The 19,208-nt window shown below is 31.3% G+C and overlaps 1 protein-coding gene across 2 annotated transcripts in view; it reads left to right on the plus strand.

Annotated features, from left to right (window-relative positions):
* Nucleotides 1-274: 274 nt before the first annotated feature.
* Nucleotides 275-19,208, plus strand: part of Calpc (calpain C) — a 31,460-nt gene continuing 12,526 nt past the window's right edge. The window contains exons 1-3 of one of the 2 annotated variants that reach the window (XM_072893943.1): nt 275-698; nt 13,281-13,424; nt 15,884-15,953. In XM_072893943.1, coding sequence (XP_072750044.1) covers nt 690-698; nt 13,281-13,424; nt 15,884-15,953 — 223 coding nt within the window. In that variant the 5' untranslated portion in view covers nt 275-689. The remainder of the gene's footprint in view (nt 699-13,280; nt 13,425-15,883; nt 15,954-19,208) is intronic. The other variant, XM_072893950.1, reaches the window with a different exon arrangement.

Genomic DNA, 19,208 nt, shown 5'->3' on the forward strand with positions numbered 1-19,208 from the left:
AAAGTTATATAACGAGTTACTACATCAAAATCTTCATCAGCTGATGATGCGTACACAAAGTATTGATTGTTTTCTACATTGTGTATATTGTTGTATATTGTGTTTTAGTCAATTGAATGATACTCAGCTTCTTTCCTTGCCACATGAGGAAAGAGACAGCAACACGGCCGGTCATGGAGAGGAGAGGGAGAGAAAAAGAGAGAGGACCGCCGGCAGTAACTTGGAGAAGGAGGAGGAAGACCAGCCAGGATGGTTGGTGATCGGCTTCGGATCCATGAGTGGCAGTCCATGGTGCGAGTAGCCGGCGCACAGTCAGTCACCAATTCGAGTCAGTCGGTTGTAGTCAGTTGGATATTAGAAAAAGCAGCTCCGTTCGCGGGGCCGCATAGTGCACCTTTCGCGTCTCGATTCGCTCAGGATTTACTTTTCACCTTTATCTCTTTGTTGGAAATTACGCTTTTGATTTTTGTTTTTGCAATAAGAGATCATTTATTCGACTCGAGAGATCTTCGGAGTGGATGCGCGAACTTAACAGTAAGTGCGCGGAGTGTCTCGATATCGAGTGCTGGATGAAGACACTTGTCTGGTATATAAGTGATAAAGTGTCGGCTGCGCGAGAGTTCGAAGAGGTGCTCGAACGAGCTCTTGTTGGCGATATTCTAGAAGAAGCTACAGAGACCTGACTACGGATGGTCAACGTGAGTATTGTGTTAAGTTAAGAATACGTGCGAGAATGCAGTAGACTTATTAATAATCTCCTGCATTAAATTAAATCTTAAAAGACATGTTCAAGTGAACAAATACGTATAAATTTTTATTATATTTGTACTTTGTTTAGTGCATAGTTTCATAATATTAAACATAATATAAAAGTAATTGATAAAATTATACTGTTCTAGAAAGTTTCTACGATGATAAATTACACTAGCGGCAAATTACATTAACAACAAAAAGAATTAGTAAACAATTGTCCAAAATTCATATTTCAATCATAAAATAATTATTATAAATAATTATAATTTTATTGTTGTTTGTTAAAAGTAAATTATAAACTTTGATAAAAGGACACTTATAGATGTTTAATTATATGCATCAGAAATTAACTGTAAGGCATTAAAAATATTAGAATTACGTGCCCTCCTCCTTCTCACATACATACACATATACATAGATGCACAACTTGAGAATTTTTAAATTCTTTGAAATATTAAATAGATAGGAAATCTGTTCTATTCTATGTCATTTTTTTGTTTAGCAATACAAGTTCGACGGTTGTCTATTTAGACTTTGCTTTGAAAAAAAACGCTGGCCCACTTTTCTTTCCGTTCTCTGTATAAAAGTAGTTTTGGCTTACGAAAGCCGATGTATAGTTAATTTCTTCATACTGCCCACATATATCCATTTCAGCGATAGTTTGCTATGGAATTTCTAGTAAGGTGCGGCGCGCTATGTGACTTGAATGATTTCTTTACGTGAAAGTTATCTCGCTCTGTTTATATCGAATCTATAATGGCTAGTGAAATTGAAACTATTGGCCCGCGTATGGCATGGTAATTTTAACGCGACAAAGATAAATATTATTATAACATATGAATTATTAGCATCGTATTATCCAAAAGGCCTTTCTAATTTTAACTTTTATTATAATTTTAGCACATTAAATACCTCATTTATAATATAATACATGTAAACGTATTTCATAAAATTTGAAACATTATATAATAATTGGAAATCTAATTATTTCTGTGATGATTTCAAAATTAAATTGCATCATATCCTTTTATAATGACGAATTAATCATAAATTATTTTTTATATAAATGATTACTTATAAATGTTAATGCAAGAAAACTTATAATACATGATTTTGTACATATTCAAACTTTAGAAGTAATAGTAGATTTTCTGCTAGAATGGTTTCATAGATTCGTTACGCCTCGTAGAGCGGTCCGCATTTTAAACTCTAAACATACATACCGTTTACGAGCTTTGATCGTAATTTCTCCTTCATATTCATACAATTTCCGATTTGGAAATCCAGTAGTAGTTCTCAATTTTATATGCAACTATATATATTAATATTAATTAGTAGCCACTATTTTGTCTATAAAAAGTAAATTTTAATTTGCAAGACTTTCTAAAATTAGCAATTTTTCGTAATAATATTTTTAAATTGTATGTACATCAAACCAATTTGACCTATAAAAAGTTTTTTATACATTTTTTTCTCTACATATCTTACTATTTATTTTAAATTAAATTTTTAATAGTAAAATTTATTACGTTTTATATTTATATTTTATTTTAATATTAAAATTCATGTAAAGAATAATTATATACTTATTAATAAATAACTATTACTGTATCAGAAAAATAAACTGTTGTGATGGTACTTATTCCAAGCTTTTTTTCTTTGTTTCTGTAATTGCGTATGAAGTCAGTAACTTTGCTAGTACTTAACTTTGATTACTATAATCAATTGTCCGCAAACATAGGACATTGTTGTTGTGAAAGAATCCATGCGGCCCTGAAGCATTTTTACTTTCGAATGCGTCACCCATAACCACAAATCTCTACCTACGTTTTCAAACTCTGTCCCAAACTCCGTTAGCTTAGGTCAGTCATCTCAGCCTTATAAGCGAACATCCACGTAGTATATAATCTTTATAATACTTTTTCCGCCTAAAATGTTGTGCTATAGAAAACGAAAAAAGGTGATTATGATTAAATTCCTTTAAAACATATGTGTATTTAAACTATGACATCTTTATGACACTTATTATATCATCTGACGCAAAAGAATTATTATTGTTTTTCTTCTCGAATATTATAAAGAAATGACATAAAATAGACGTAATAGTTGTATGCTTAGAAAAATTGTTTCGTTTACAATTCGTAATATGTTTTCACGTTTCGCTCGATGTATCACTCGCGTGCAATTATTATATCAAGATAAATTAATTATGCGCTCTTATCCCAGCAATTAGCGCATTAACGTCTTGAATTTGCACGAGTTGCTCGTTGCACTTTCACGGCAACGAAATCCGTGCTAGAAGATAATCCGGTCGTCAAATGAAGAATCAAAAGAGAGAAAGAAAAAGACAGAGAGAGAGAGAGAGAGAGAGAGAGAGAGAGAGAGATGGAGAGAGAAAGAAAAGAGACGAGTTCACCTGTTTCCCCCGTGTTCTCGACATGGTCGAGGAACCTCGAAGTCGACCGGCGCCGTTTCTACTTCGTCGCCGCTACGAGATTCTCTGCCTCCCGCAAAACCGGGTCTTCTTCTTCTCTCCACGACCTCGAAACACACAAATTATGAACGGTGCGAATGTCGCGGGTATAGGAACACCGATAGAAGAGACCGATATCAGAGAACACTGACGTAATTTAGAAATATCTCGACCTGCTAACATAAAAATAATAATTCTTGATTAACTGATTAATATTTTAATATTTTAAGTATTAAATTTTAATATTCGAAATATTAAATACAGATACTTCAATCTATATTTTATATATACAAAAAAGAGCTAAAATCATAAATACTTAAAAGTATAAACCTTGATATTTAAAAAAATTCTTTTTTCTTTCTTATTACATTGATCTAAATCACGTGCAAATTCGTTTTTAATGCAAACATTTTTAATGCTAAAATAATATTTTTTTATTGCATATATATATATATATATATGTTTTTTTATTATAAAAATATTATTTATATTTTCTAAAAAATTCTTGGAATAAATATACTATTATATAAGTAAATAAAATTGATTAAACATAACTTTTGCATAAAATTTTAATTTATATAAATTTTATTTTATATAAATAAAAAAAAATAATATTTTATATAAATCAAGAGTGCATCCAATTTTATATCCATTTACATTATTATAATAAAAATAGTTTCATTATTGACGTTTTTGAGATTGTTAAATTATTAAGATATTAAGATTTTTTATATACATACATGTATATCTCAAATTGTTTGTTATATCTATACGCATATTACATACTATAACGCAACATAGTCCAGTCAAGTTAAGAATCATGGAAGAAAAGATTGCAGAAAGTCGTATTTTTCAGATATCCTCAGATAAAGAGGTGCGTTCTCCTTGCCATTCAGAATTTACTGCTCTCAGACGTGCGGCCCTTCCACGTTCTCTCTTGCAAGCGGAACCGGCCGTAAAAATGCGAACTAAGAGAGAGCACGTCCTACGTAGCCTCGAGATTTATTAATCCGCCATATATTAGCTGTGTGTCATTGTGTGGAACGTATATGCATGTTAGATTGCGAGACAAGACGAGCCGCATTATTACGCGACTCAAGTTTTACATTCCTTCGTAGGTGTTGCGGTTTTCTTAGTCGGTCATGCTGCGTAACAATATGTTTGCGGCACTTATTTTTTTATATAGTGGGAAGTTACATTATATGTGTAGTGGACGCATTCTCTTTGAGTGACTCTTTGTAGGACGTGCACTTATCTTATTTTATCTTTTTCGTCTAACAAATAATTAAGCTTTAAATCAAGGATTCTGAAAGCCTGGATATATTAAATTCTTAGTCCGTGATATTGTTGAAAATAATTCGGTGTGAACATCGCTTAATGTGAGGAACAGGAGAAGAAGAAATTGTATTTCGAGGCGAGGAATAAAGCAGAGAGGAATACGATGAACTCGAGACAAATTCAAGGACATTGAATGATCTTGGGTTGTTTCATTGATCCAGTGGAAAAGGTCAAAACAGAGAGTAGTTTTTTGAAAAGATAATTTATTGTATTAAATCTTTGCGTCAATAATTGCATACATCAGAATTTCGCGTAGTGTTGCTTCATTTCAAGATAAGAATTAATTTTTTGATGTAGTTATTCATTTAATATAAATATCAATCTTTTCGCAAAATTCTAATCGACAGTAAACGCGATGACATACATGAATACTATGCTGAAGAATTTTGTTATGCTGTGTAATATTAAAAATCAAACATAGATCATTCCTAATATATAAAATACGAAAAATTAGCAAGACTTATACGAAATATTATAGTTAAAACTTTTGACGATTTTTTAAGTCGAAAATTAAAATATGCGATGAATCAATCAATTGTGAATCATTCGAATAAATCGGTTAACTTGTGAAAATTATTAGTCATCGAGCTTTTACAGACCGTTGAAGGAAAGTGTTTCTCGGAACAGGAGGATCGTTCAGGGTCGAAGGAGTCAATTGTACACTCGAGCTCGGTTCTACGATTCAGGATCCACGATGAGGAGTTCGAGCATGATTGCGAAGAGTGCAACAACCTCGCTAGGATAATCAGAAAAACGCTTAAGTGATTCCTTGCTGAGGAAACCCGACTCGTTGGGCGAGTCCACGTAAATCACTATTCGTTCGGGATGAAATTAATGTCAGTTAAAGGATACTATGATGTGCGCCGGAGAGTGCAGGCTGAAGTGGAGTAAGCAACACGAGTTTTAAAGAAGATAAAGGTTTATGGCTTTTTGAAAGCATTACGACAACGATTTTGTATTATTATATAATTTGTTACTCGTAAATAACTGTCTTATCGTTCATTTTTGAATCATCGATTTATTTAAAATGAAAGTTAAAAACATGCTCTCTAAAAAAGAATCAGTATGTTTGTAAAAGCCCATAAATTTAACTTTAAAGCCGATTTGTGAAAATGTCAGGTCATTTAAGTGAAATCATGAAACGAATGCAGGAATGCTGTTAACTAATTTATATTTTGCGATATTTTATTAACGTGACATTAATAAAATTTTTATTACAAGAGATATTCTAATTATTTCTTAAATTAATTATGAATTGATATCAATAAAATAGTCATTTCTCTAATGATCTTAATAAGATCGCTACACTTTTCGTGATTGTTCAAACGTTTCACTATTGATCTTTAATCTAGAGCCTCCAGTTTACTGCGCTTCGTTTAACTGACTAAAAATATTATAAGAAAAGATGAAAAATCTCTTGATATAAAAAGCTGACTTTATTGTTCAACGTTGCATAGCATTAAGAATCTTTTTGCTACTCGATCTATGGTTTCCTGAAACTAGGAAGATCTTAAATACATTGAAGGCTACAGCGACAAACAAAACTTATTATCGAGATAAATCGGGAGAGCCTTGTTGTTGATACGTCAAACTCGGAAGTTCATACATAAAGGCCCGACAAAACACGCGTGGAAAATCAAGAGTCGCGTTCCTCGATCGACCGAGCGATAATGTTAAAGCGCTTGCATAAATTTCCGGCATTTACCAAGGGAAGTGGGAGAATGAGCGGCTCTGCTTGCGGGTTGTCTGATTATCGTGCGAGGGGATCGCGAATGAAAGACTCTGCGCGAAGAATCGCGAGATGAACTATTTTAAGCAGAGGGGCTTAAACGGTTACCGAGCATCCAATAATAATAATACTGTAGAAGATATTTAGAGTAATATATTAATTTGAGAAATTTTTTATTTTCAGTAAAAAATAAAATTTTATAGCTCTTTTTTTTATCTGAATAATTTTATCATAATCAAATTATATTTTTAATTAAGTAAAGAATGTGTGCGCGAAAAGTAATGCAATAAATTTCGGACAATTTATACATGTATTTTTTATACTATCTCCTATACTTATATTATCACGCGTTGCCCGAAGTATTTATAAACAAATTTACTTTAACGTCAATGTATAATTACCGGCAAAATCGTTAACATGATACGTCGTTAACATATAGATGAAGTATTAAACATTGTTGCAAATTGTAGAAAAAATGCATAATAGTGATATAATGGAAAACGTGAAAAAGTTACAAAAATAAACGTATTGTCTAATATAAATATATAAATATATTTTAATTATTATAAAGAATTATTTATTAATATTTATCAATATTTTTTTCTTCCTCCATTCCTTTTTATCTTTCTCTTTTTTAATCTGTTTATTTCTTGATATGCCATTTTTATTTAATCACCAGTTTATTTAAAAACTCTTTGGCGCGCACGCAAATCTCTAATTTAAATAACTAAAATCTGACTTTCATCTTGCAAAGTTGCGTAGTTTCAAAAAGATTAATAGTGCTTCAGCTCGCGCTCGCCCAATTTTCTGCAACGCCAGGCATTTGAATACATCTCTAGCAGCAACTTTCTAAGTTTCTAGTTTCGCACCAAGTGAAAATGTTGAACCAGGTGCCATGGAAGTGTCGTATCTTGGATTTCCGGCAAGGAAATCACACGCGCACAAATTGTTGATTACGCAAAACCGCTCGCGGAATCGTTTGATCTGAAGAATAATCGACCGAGACAATTATTCGAGATGACACTAAAACGAAACACAATTACGTCTCTTGGCTTTCAGAGATAAGTCGAGACGTTAAAAATGCAGTTGCATTCTGAGATCGCGGCGTCTCCAATTGCGTTTAGTAGATGCGAAGTATACCGAGTGAAGAGAGTTCTCACAAGAGCAAAAGAACGTTTGTGTTGAGGAGAGAAAGTGCTTTTGCTGAGAGACAAAACAACCAGCAGGATCTGACAAATTATGCATAATCGAAATTACCGTCATTTTCCCTTTTTGTTGTTCGACTTTGTGCTTTGATGGCGCGAAATCAGCTATTATAAACTTCTGGTTTTATTTGCGGTCGTAAATGCGTCTTGAAATATTATCACACCAGATACAATAAAGATTTAACAAAAGTTACGTGGTACCTTTAACTGATCTATTTTATCTCTTTCTCTCTCTCTCTCTCTCTCTCAGAATAAATTTATTAATTTTAAAATTTATTTTAGCTGTATTAATATAAATAATTTTTAAATATAACTTAATATAAAGATGCATATATAAATAAGCATAAATTTGAGATATATGTTAAATGATATATTCTAAATGATTTATTTAATGTCTGTATTAACTTTTTTTGTCGATATCCATTTTGTTTGTATCTACTTTGTTTACATCTATTATGTTTGATCTATTTGATCTATTTGATGCCTACATATATTTGCCTATGTATGCCTATTAGTATATTTACTTTCAAATACTCAAAAATAATTAAACTATTATTATAATTCTTAACTTGCGAGATTTTCGAATTAAATTTTCCCCCTGATTGTAACAGGTAAATTATTATGTTTCACGATGTGCTATGCAAGCAGTCTGTTTTGATGTTTTGACGAGTCAGGCAACGGAATCTAAGGGGGCGGTATAATCATGAGGTAAAAAATGGAACGAATTATAATAGAGAAGAGGAAATTAGGGTTACAGTTCACGAGGTTATGAAGAGTACGCTGTGTTGAATACCGTTATGATGAACGTGCATCTCGGTTTAGTCGCTATAGCTATAGCATATAGAGAAATAACATAAAGATAATAAATAATTTTGTTGCCAAAGATAAGATCATACTTAAGATATTATCCCTAACTGCAACTCTCTTGTATCAGATAATCTAAAAAGACTCTTGGAACATTCTGCGTATGCTCTTTTTAGCATTCTCTCGTTGTACATTCAGCGTTAGATATTGATCGATTTATCGAATATAAAGATTGAGTCGAGATGACATGAGAATCAAACCCACGTACCCAGCCAAACTTAATAAATTTTATATTACATTTAATATATATTTAAGAACATTACTTTTCTCATATTTCTGTTTTTACCAGAATAAATTGAAACAACAGCTTCTAAGAAATTAAAAGATTATATAAAATTATTCGTTAATGTGTCATATAATTTAATTTTTGAAACTTTTTAGAAAAAATTTATTTATGAACGCTTACAGTTCAACCAGAACAATAAGTTTAGTCACTCGTCGACGTTGCGTCGATCAAACGACCGGCCTTGCTCGTTTTATGGAACAAAGTGAACATAATAATACGTTTGCTTTGAAACACGTGGCCGACGTAAGATCCTTCCGCCCAGCGAGTAGCGCATTTGAAACGTTCTTACGGAGAGTGACGTGTCAGAATTGCGATAGGAAGAACGCAAAAGCCCTCGTATTTCCGCACCATCATCCGCCACTTCGCAGAGTCACGACGAAGAAGCACGCATCTTCGCTCTGCGAGCTGCGAGCTCTTCGCTCGAATGCGTCTGAGTCTCAAGGCCATATGTGCAAGCTGTAAAAATTCTCTAACCAGTAGAAAGTATACGATTACTCATCAACGATTACGCGTCTTTACCAAGCAAAAATGCATTGTCTTTTATTTATTCAAATTATTTTCATATGCGAGCTTCTGCATATTAATTCGCGCGTTTGAAGTTTGTAACAGCTTACAAAATAAAATCTTATAATTTTTTGTCATGTAATATTTATATCTAGAAATATAATTTTTCCACCTAATATATATTTTTAATATTATATTTCAACTAATGAGATGGATAAAGGTATATTAAAATTTATATAAAAAATACATGATTGGTATAAGTAAAATAATTATATAAATATTTTGTAGAGAGAGATTATGTTGATTCAGCGGTTATTGAATCGTTTTGTAAGGAAGTTGTAAAAAGTTGCTGATGCTGAAAGAATTGAATAGTCGATGATACGGAATACCAATGCCAGTATCCAGTTTTATTTTTCTCCAAGGCATCTAAAAGATACATTCCAAGTCCGTATATTATACGCGGTGAATTCCCGAGCAGCCGTCTTCCGCGAGTACTTGACTGATCTACTATACGCGCGCGTATGCGTTAGCTATATGATAGCTACCATACTTTCGTACCGGTCGAACTAGTTTCATGCTTGGTTCTCTAGCGGCCTTGAAGCGCACGGACTATTACGCGGCGTGTATGTGTGTGTGGGTGTGTGTGTCGGTGATTGTCGAGAAAAACCCTTTATAGTTTGCCTCACTCGACGTGGACCGCGGAGCCATTCCTTGGCCTTCCGCAATTTCAATTATTATAACCGTACCTCTCGTGTTGTCCTCAGATAAAGAGACTTTAAGCACGGAAACGTAGATTAAGGGCTATTTTCGAGATTTGCTCCGTGTAAAATCATTTCGAAGGACATTCGTGTAAATCTATTAACTTTCCGCTAATTTTTAGTTTCTTATTTCAGCATTAGAAAAACGCTAATTTTGAAAAAAAAATCATTGAACTACTTTTAACGTTTTATTATTAGTTAAAAATTGTCTATTTAAATATAAAATATTAATTCAAGAATCTAACAGAGATAAGAAATATCCACGAAAAATATAATTTTTTGTGTTTAATTTTATATTTTTAACTTATTTATTATATATTTACTTATAACTAGTTATATAATATTGTTAAACATATTTTTAAAACTAACAACAAGAAATAAAATGAATAATTCTATGCAAGTAATAATGATTTTTAAAATATTGATTTTTGTATGTTACTGTTTTAAGATTATATCGATTATGAGAAATAAATATCAAATTATGTGACATGCTTGTTGACATTTCCAAACAAATTATCACAATGCAGGTGCGCTGTATGTATAACGAAGAATAGCGAGCTGTAATACACAAGCGATATGTGTTACGAAAGGAATAATTCAGACGTAGTTCTTTGTCGCGCGACAAGGCACGCCTCAACACGGTATGCCAAGGTAGCAATAGGTGGTAACAAAACAGGATTGCTCGCAATATTAGAGAAAAAAAAAGGAGAGAAACGCGGCGAGTCAGAGCGGAATATGAGCACGAGGAGGATCGTTGTGTCTCGCGCTAATTATCTGGCGCCGTTTTATTACAATTTTAATTGGCTCACGTCGAAAATTAGCCGGTTTTGGAACAATGCACGATGAAACCGGAACGTGATGCCCCCCAATGAATGTAATTGACTATTTCGCAATCGTGACGCTTTCACGACTACAAGCCGTGGGCGCACACCTCCCGCATTATCGCCTACGCGGTGAAAATATGTTATCAACGGCCGTTGCAAAACTTAATGACGGCGTTACGGTTCACTGAGGCGTGGAGGACATCTCTCCCCGTCGTAGAAACGTTCAATGGCCTGTCATCTCAATGGAGTTTATATACATCCCAATAGAACAGGCGAGGACAAAATATCTCTCGTTAAGCGACCATGTTTATTAAAAAATCGATTATTTCAAATAAGTAACATAATACATGTATATATGATTTTTAAAGTGATTTTTTACTCAATTTGAGATCAATATTTTAATATTAGCAATTGAAAAAGTAATAAAAAAATATTTTAATTTATTAAATAATTTCTGCAAAATAAATGGTAAAGGTAATCTAATTAATTTTAAGTAAAATGTTCTTTAATTTTTAAGAATTATAATTTAAAGATTATTTACCTAACTAAAAACAGAGTGTATAATTTATTAATTAGCAATAACATTTACAAAATTAATATATAAGTAATATAGTAGTATACTGAAAATTAAATAAATTTTTACAAAACTCAATACATACTTAAAGATGAGAAAATTACAAATTCTATTGATTAAAAAATGTTAAAATGAAAGTGATAGAATATATCTTATATAATAATATCTTGACTAATATTATTTCATGCTTTAACTCAAAGATAAAAGAATACCTATATGTACATAATTTCTTTTCTCACTTCCTCATTTCTAGATGTTAATTTATCCATATGTAAGCATGAGCTACCAGCGGGATAAGTATCGACAAGTTAATAATCATGAAGACATTAATATTAATGAATCACCAGGTTGCAATATACATAGCATACGTGTTTTACAAGTAAATATTCCGCGCAAATATCAAGCGTGCCATTACAGAATATTTTTTAATTATTTTGCATCGGAGATAATGCAATTCATTAAAGTCCATTAGACGAGCATTATCACCAGCTATAAGCTTGGTGTAAAGTGTCGATACGGATTGCCGGTCACACCGGTAGAAAAACTATGCGTACAAAATGTAACGGATGTGGCAGGCGAGGCTAATCGTTGTAATTCATTCCGACTGAAGGCTTTACTCGCGAAGAAGTGTCAACGACTTTTATTTCCTGCCAAATCCCGGATGAAAAAAAAGGCAGCGTAAACTCGACTTAAGGAGAGAGTGTTGACCTGGATACAATGTGTTCGATGAGCTCGAAACGCATTATCGGCTGGAATATCGAGGTTAAACACGCCGGTAAACGCGCGAGTAGATATCCGTGAAAGTGATTTGTTACTTTTGTTCGGCTGACAAGGTATTATTAATGAAATTTTTAGAAGCAATGACGCATATGCTTCGCGATAAGTAAAATTTTGCGAGTCTCTTGTGCGTTATCGAAAGATCTATAAAGGTTAACGAGATACGCTCGTGGGAAAGAATTTTAAATGTTCTCTGAAAAATCTGAAGTTAGTATTCCTCTCTTTCTTGCCGTGGCAAAATTTTTTTTTCGCAAGTATCTTGATAATATTTCTCAAGACATTAATCTACATAAATTTATCGTTAAAATTTCCTTTTTAATTATAACGTGAGAATATACGTAAATAAAAGAGTTTTTGACATTTTTCAAATTTCAGAGTCAAATATGTATATAAATATTTTGATTCTCTCTAAAAGAAAATTTTTGAAGTCAAGATTTACTATGTATACATTTTTCGTAATTGGAAGTATCTTTGAACTTATATCCCGCTATATTCTCTGGCAATATTTTATATAGACGTATCGTAACATTATTCTGCGTGAGAATGCTCGGGTAGTTCCTTGTATTCTCGTGCAATTTAAACGTCGACATTTGCTAATGCGCATTATTAATCGTCGCAAAAGAACCGCACTGCGGTATTTCAGGGAAGTTTTTGAACATCTCTTACTCTTAAGATTGCGCCTTAATTACGAGAGAAGATGAAGAGAAGAATGAAAATGTGATATGTGGGTAGAGGTACTGTTAAATTCTCACCCTCTATTAGTAATGAACCATTAATATTAATTAGATGTAGCGTAATCTTTTAATTCAACTTGGTTAGGAAGTTCCTTGTTAAGAAGATACTAAGTCTTTGTCTTTGTATGAACCTAAATAACTGAAATTATTTCCATAAAATTCTGACAATAAGCTTGTAATTAGGGAATAGCTGTTACGACGCTTTGTTACATTCACGAGATTATTTAAAGATAAATTTAAGTATATGTAAGTATATTAAGTATATGTATTACAATTATACATATAATTTCTTGGCTTCATATTTAGTTTGCGTTTTTCTAAGTTCTAATAAATAATAATTGATAAAAAAATTGATTTTAATATCAATATCATATGCATGTGAGATTTACTAAATGTTTAAGTTCCAAATTAATAATATTGTTGATTTGATATTATTTTAATTGCTCTTCCTTGTTTTTCAGGACGTAATGAGCGAGTACGAACGAATCAAGCGTTCGTGCTTGAAACGAGGTGAACTCTGGGAGGATCCAGAATTTCCAGCGACGCAAGCATCAGTCTTTTATCACCAGACACCGCCGTTCCAGTTTCAATGGAAAAGGCCAAAAGTAAGACCACATTTTTCTTCTTTTAATTAATATAAATTTATTTTTTATTACTTTTAACTGTTTTTTTATTTGTAACTAACAAACTAAAAACATATAGGACAATATAATTATATATAAACGTGCATATATACATACATATATACATATATGTGTAATATATACTTTACATTAATATTTTATTACTTACAATACTTAAAATACTTGTTAGTTTATAGAGGAATTATAATTTAGAAAGATATATCTTTAGAATTAAAAGAGATATTTAATTTCTACTAGTTAAAAATGACACACATATCTTTTATAATCAGGGCACGAACATTAAAAGATGATTTATTCCATTGTTAGCTGATGCAACGAAGCTGTTCTTCCTTCGGGAGCAGTCTAGAACTAAACTTCCTCGGTTCGCTCCAGTTCCTAAAGAACGGAAAAATGCGACGTAGAACTTAGGAACCGTAAAGAAAACAGTTCGCAACCTTGACACGCGGCTCTGTCGCCTGCGTGTTTATAATTGTCCACTGAATAAAGTATCTTCTACTTAGGCTCATGTAACGGAACCACTCATTCTGTCAAAAGTTCTTATTTTACAATTGCCTTACTAATATATTCCTGCACACATTAAAAACGATTATTTTATCATTTATAAATATTTAAGTGTTATTTAAATATTTGTTTATTATTTTTTTTGCAAAATTATTATTATTATTTTATTTTACTTTTTATTTTTATTCTATTTTTATGGTTATTTTTGTAAAATTGTTTTTTTTTTTTTTTTATTATATCTTATCTGTTTAGCTATAATTATTGAATTGAATTCTTTTATATAAACTTATTTTAATAAAGATACTTAATTTTTTAATTAACTGTTCAATTACATAATCAAATTTAGACTTTTCAAATCTTATTATTTTTGATTAGAATGAGATCCTTCGAGGTTGGCAAAATAATCGCGGTTCTAGGATATCGGAGCAAGAATCAACGATCCTGCGGCGTTGGTTACGCAACTTGCACGATGGGTCGGGAAACGAGCGAGCAGGTGAAGTCGGCGACGCGTAACCGCTGGTCTTTTCCGCTTACCGGACGAGACATTGCGTGGCCGTGCACCATCGTCGCGTATATAATGATCGCAATAGGAGTCACTGACAGCTACGCATTCCTACGACAAGGTCAACAATTGCGTGGAGAACCCATACGTGGCGTGTGTCGCGCTATTAACACCGTCACCAAAGATTCCCGTCACGATTGTTCTGCCGACCGGAAATACGCGTCGAAAGAGGAGATCATTACGCCAGCGCGAGACGCAACAATTGGAGAACAGTTATTTAATGTGGCCCCGATTATGAAATATACGCGGTGCTTTGTGTCGTTAATATCTAACATTTCTCCACTTGGCGCAAGGTAACATAATTGAGGTGCGCACATTTTTATTAGATAATTATTTCGAATAACTTTTCGACTTTCTGGAAAATTAACGAAATAAATCTAATAACGGAAACGTCTCCATAATGTTACTAGTTTTAAGAACCTTACATAAATTATTATTTAACGGAATAAATGTTTTATGGAGAGATTATAAAATTTCCAATATAAAGTTATATTAAATAATAATAGAATTAAAAAAGTGCGTATGTTAATTACGGAAAAATAATTAGACGCCATTTTGTGCAAATAAAATCTAGTTTCACTTCATGTCTTGATTTTATCTTTGTAACTACTTTACATTGTTTTACAAAATATATGTTTTTTTAACGCATACCTCAATTGTTACTGAGTGAACGAAATAATTCTGAAACTCTATTTTAATCGAATCAGTAAAGCACGAATGCTAAAAGAATGTGAAAGCGACTAGCAATTACTATGGAACTAGCGTATCAGATATGAGAGTGATCACGATAATTGAAATGTAAACTGTACGCAGTGATACATTCGATACACTCAGAGTCGATTAATTAAGAGCAATTAATGAAAATGTAATAAACTATAAGTGCGTTACCTTATCCGATTTTGAAGAATCTTGCAGGAAACGTTCATCTAAATCTAATAACAGAAAAACTTATGATTCATGAATACATTAATAGAAGAATATGCACTGAGCATTCTTCATAATTTGCATAATACATAGAATCTATTTCACATTATGTTATTCCGTTATGAATAATTAGATAAATATGCAAAGTTTTTATGCATTACTAAAATATTTTTTGTTTTATTAACTTTAGTATAACGCGTACATGTATTATAAAAAGTTTTTATAAATTTAATTCGTTTCTTCTTTTTTCTTTTTCTTTCTCTTAATATTGTTTTTACTATCTTATTAATATTTTTAGTTGATGTTTTATATTTATATTTTTTCCATACTAAAAAAATATATTTTAATGTATAGTCGCTCAAATATTTTTTTCTATGTAATTGTTAGTACATATTAAGGTGAAATAAATTAAAGATTACTTTCCTTGTTTCAGGAATTGTGCAATCGACCCATCTTTGTCAGCGATGCGCCGGCTCAATTCGATGTCATTCCCGGGAAGATGGGTGAGTTAAACAATGTAAAAAAATAATTATAGCTAATACAAGTATATTAAGTAAAATTGGAAAACACAGAAGAGTGAGATGTAGATGGAAGAAAATATTGTAAAACATTATCGGAGTTTAAGCGTGTATAAATAAACGATGCATGTAAGGCACCCACAAACGACAGAACTGGTCGTTCCGCTTTTGCCTTTTCTCCTTATCCCGACAGTACGGAATTCCCTCGATAGACATAATGATACGTTGTGTTCTTGCACGTGTTTGAAAACCTTGGCTTCTACCTAACTCCTTTTCTTCTTGCGCGACGAAAGGTTACGTGAGTTCACTACCACGAATCGGTAATCAAATGTTAAATCTTAACAGTCAATTGTTATTTGAAACTTGATAGAACATTATAATTATAAGTGACAATTTAATAATATAAAATGTCAAAAAAAATACATATTTTTTTTACGAGAAGCATCGATTACATTTATCAAGACATTTATTTTGAGAAAGTTTTTACATATTATTATATATTTTTCTTTCTTGTATAATAACAAAGCAAATATATAGATATATAATATTTTTATACTAAAAAAATATTATTTTATTACTATGTTTTAAATAATATTATAATATCACACCCTTTTTAATAGATTTTATATTTATATAATATTTAATTTAATAATGTAAAATAACATTTTTAACTTTTATAGAGTTATTTTCATCAAAAGATTTAGATATTTGTGTTGAATATATAATTATAAATATATAATGTATAACTGTGTATAAAAAAGATTTGAAATGCCACTTAATAAAGATGTGAAGTATTTAAAAACAAAAATATTCAAGTTTTAATGACACAATAACTTAGTATCGCGACTCAAAGAAAGCTAGAGTTTCTCATTCACGGCTGAAAGATCTCATGAATCGTGCAATTACTTCGATCACTTTTGACGAATGTAAGATAACAGTAGTCGTTTTTATGATTATTATAAGTCGATGTTGTACTTCTTTTTTGTACGATTCTATGAAATATCAAGATCTAGAATATAAATTCTGTTGCTTTGAAAATCACTACGTGTAAATGCTTAGCATTTTTTGTGTTAATAAATACATATAAATAACAATTACAGTAACGGTTGAACAAGTTTTTCTGTAACATGTATTACCGAAGTAAAAAGGCCTAAATATTTTCTTGAGTTATTCGCAGGTGTTCTAAAAGATTAATTTCTCTAACCGGAAGAAAAGCAACACAGTGACGTAAAAACGTTGGCATTTCTATGTTGCATATTAGCTGCACGTGTATGCGTAACAGTTGTACTCGTGGATACTGCCAATTAAGTAATTAAGAAAGCGGTCATAGTTGACGTTACTTCTCGAACTGTCAAATGTTAGATTACAATTAAATACATATAACTTAATATGTAATAAATAATATTTACAACTAAAACCAATTTGGATAATATATTTGGATAGAATTATAATCGAAATTTACATCATAATCAGATTCTCTGATAAATATAATATTTGATAAATTTGTTCAGAAGACTACATATTAATTAAATTATAAAGTGTGCATTTTATGACAAATACTTTAATACATAATTTATTTAAAAATTTATTGTACTGTTAATTGCTAAATTATGAAAAATAGTATATAACACATACTAAATGTGCGATTATAAACGTCGGAGTAGGATCAAAATACAGTAATAAATATAGCGTTGATTTAACGTTAACTGGATAAAGTATTGCATTTAAACTTTTCGATATTTATCGACAACACTCGAGAATAAGAATTTAAACCAGTTTTCAGCTCAATAATACAAATTAGCAAAAAATATGGACACTTTTTTGTTATATAAGTATCTTGCTTTCTCTCTTTCACAATACAAAGTTCCACATTCTTCTAAAGAATTCTCTATTTAATTTCTCTTCAGACGCAAATTGAGTTCAGTTTTTATCGAACGCAGTATTAAGATTTATTCTTTATTTTGGATCATAATATTTAATCATAAATAATGTGTAAAAAATGCATATGTAATTTATCTTGTCCTTATTTACTCTATCTTCACAATGGGTGGTTCCCAAATGGACAATCCGATTAAGGAAATTAAAATACAACTTTATTTCGAACGAAACGAGCTGATGCATCGTGGAATGTTCTGCGACATAATCTTTTCCATAACTTCGTAGTTATAATTCACGGGTATTGCATCGCCGGAAGTCGAGCGCCCTCGAGTAAACTATGCGGGCGCATTCCTGAAAATATAACTGCGTTCGCTGTAACGTGCGCAGCTACTTGTCCCGTTAACGTGTAAGCGACAAGCATGCACAGTCAAGCAAGATGACGACATGTAATAATTTGCATCGACCTATATTTTATGACACTGCAAAATTCGGTGATTTACCTTCGCGGCCTTGCAGACAAACTTGCTTTCTGATCGATTTTATAAACCTATATATATAATATATATATATAACCAAAATTAAAACATTTCCAGCAAATCTCGAGTGAAATGCAATATATGGAGAGTGGAAAATCATAAAAGATTAATAAAATTATTATTTTGTGTAATAATAAGGAAATAAATTTTATAGTAAAATATATTTTTTAAAATTATTTTAGAAAATTATGTATATATGTCTTATATATATATATTCTTTTTTATAACATATTTTATAAATTCTTTTTATTTTATTATAATAAACTCTACTTTTAATAGATACATTGGATAATTAATTGTAGAAGTATTATAATAGCAAAATTCAACTGTTATAATTTATATTTTATTGAATCGATTTCTCTCTAAAAGTTAATCAAAACGTTTTGCAAGATTATTATTGAAAAGGCAATATCCGTGTTTGAACAGTTTATTCTTATTTTCCTCTTTTTTATTTAAAATGACAAAAAGCTGGTAAAAGCGAGCATTCGATCAGCGATTAGGCCTTCGAAAACGAAAGTGAGTGAATGTAACGAGATAGAGCGTAGTGTCGCTCTTAGATCCTACACAATTTTCTCACGACGTTACAACACGTTCGATAAACGTTACGGAATCATTTTGTTTTTCATGAAGAACTCATCGTTTTTTAAGAAGACGCTGATTTCTATTAGTCGCCCCAATTATCACTATTTTAAAAATGTTTTAAAATATATTATAATTACACATTTGTTAAAAACTTAATAATAAGATAACATAATTATTTTAAAATAAAATTGAGTATATATATATGTATATATATATATATATATATATATAAATGATTTTTTGA

Source organism: Anoplolepis gracilipes, chromosome 1, assembly GCF_047496725.1.
Source record: "Anoplolepis gracilipes chromosome 1, ASM4749672v1, whole genome shotgun sequence".
Lineage (NCBI taxonomy): Eukaryota > Metazoa > Arthropoda > Insecta > Hymenoptera > Formicidae > Anoplolepis > Anoplolepis gracilipes.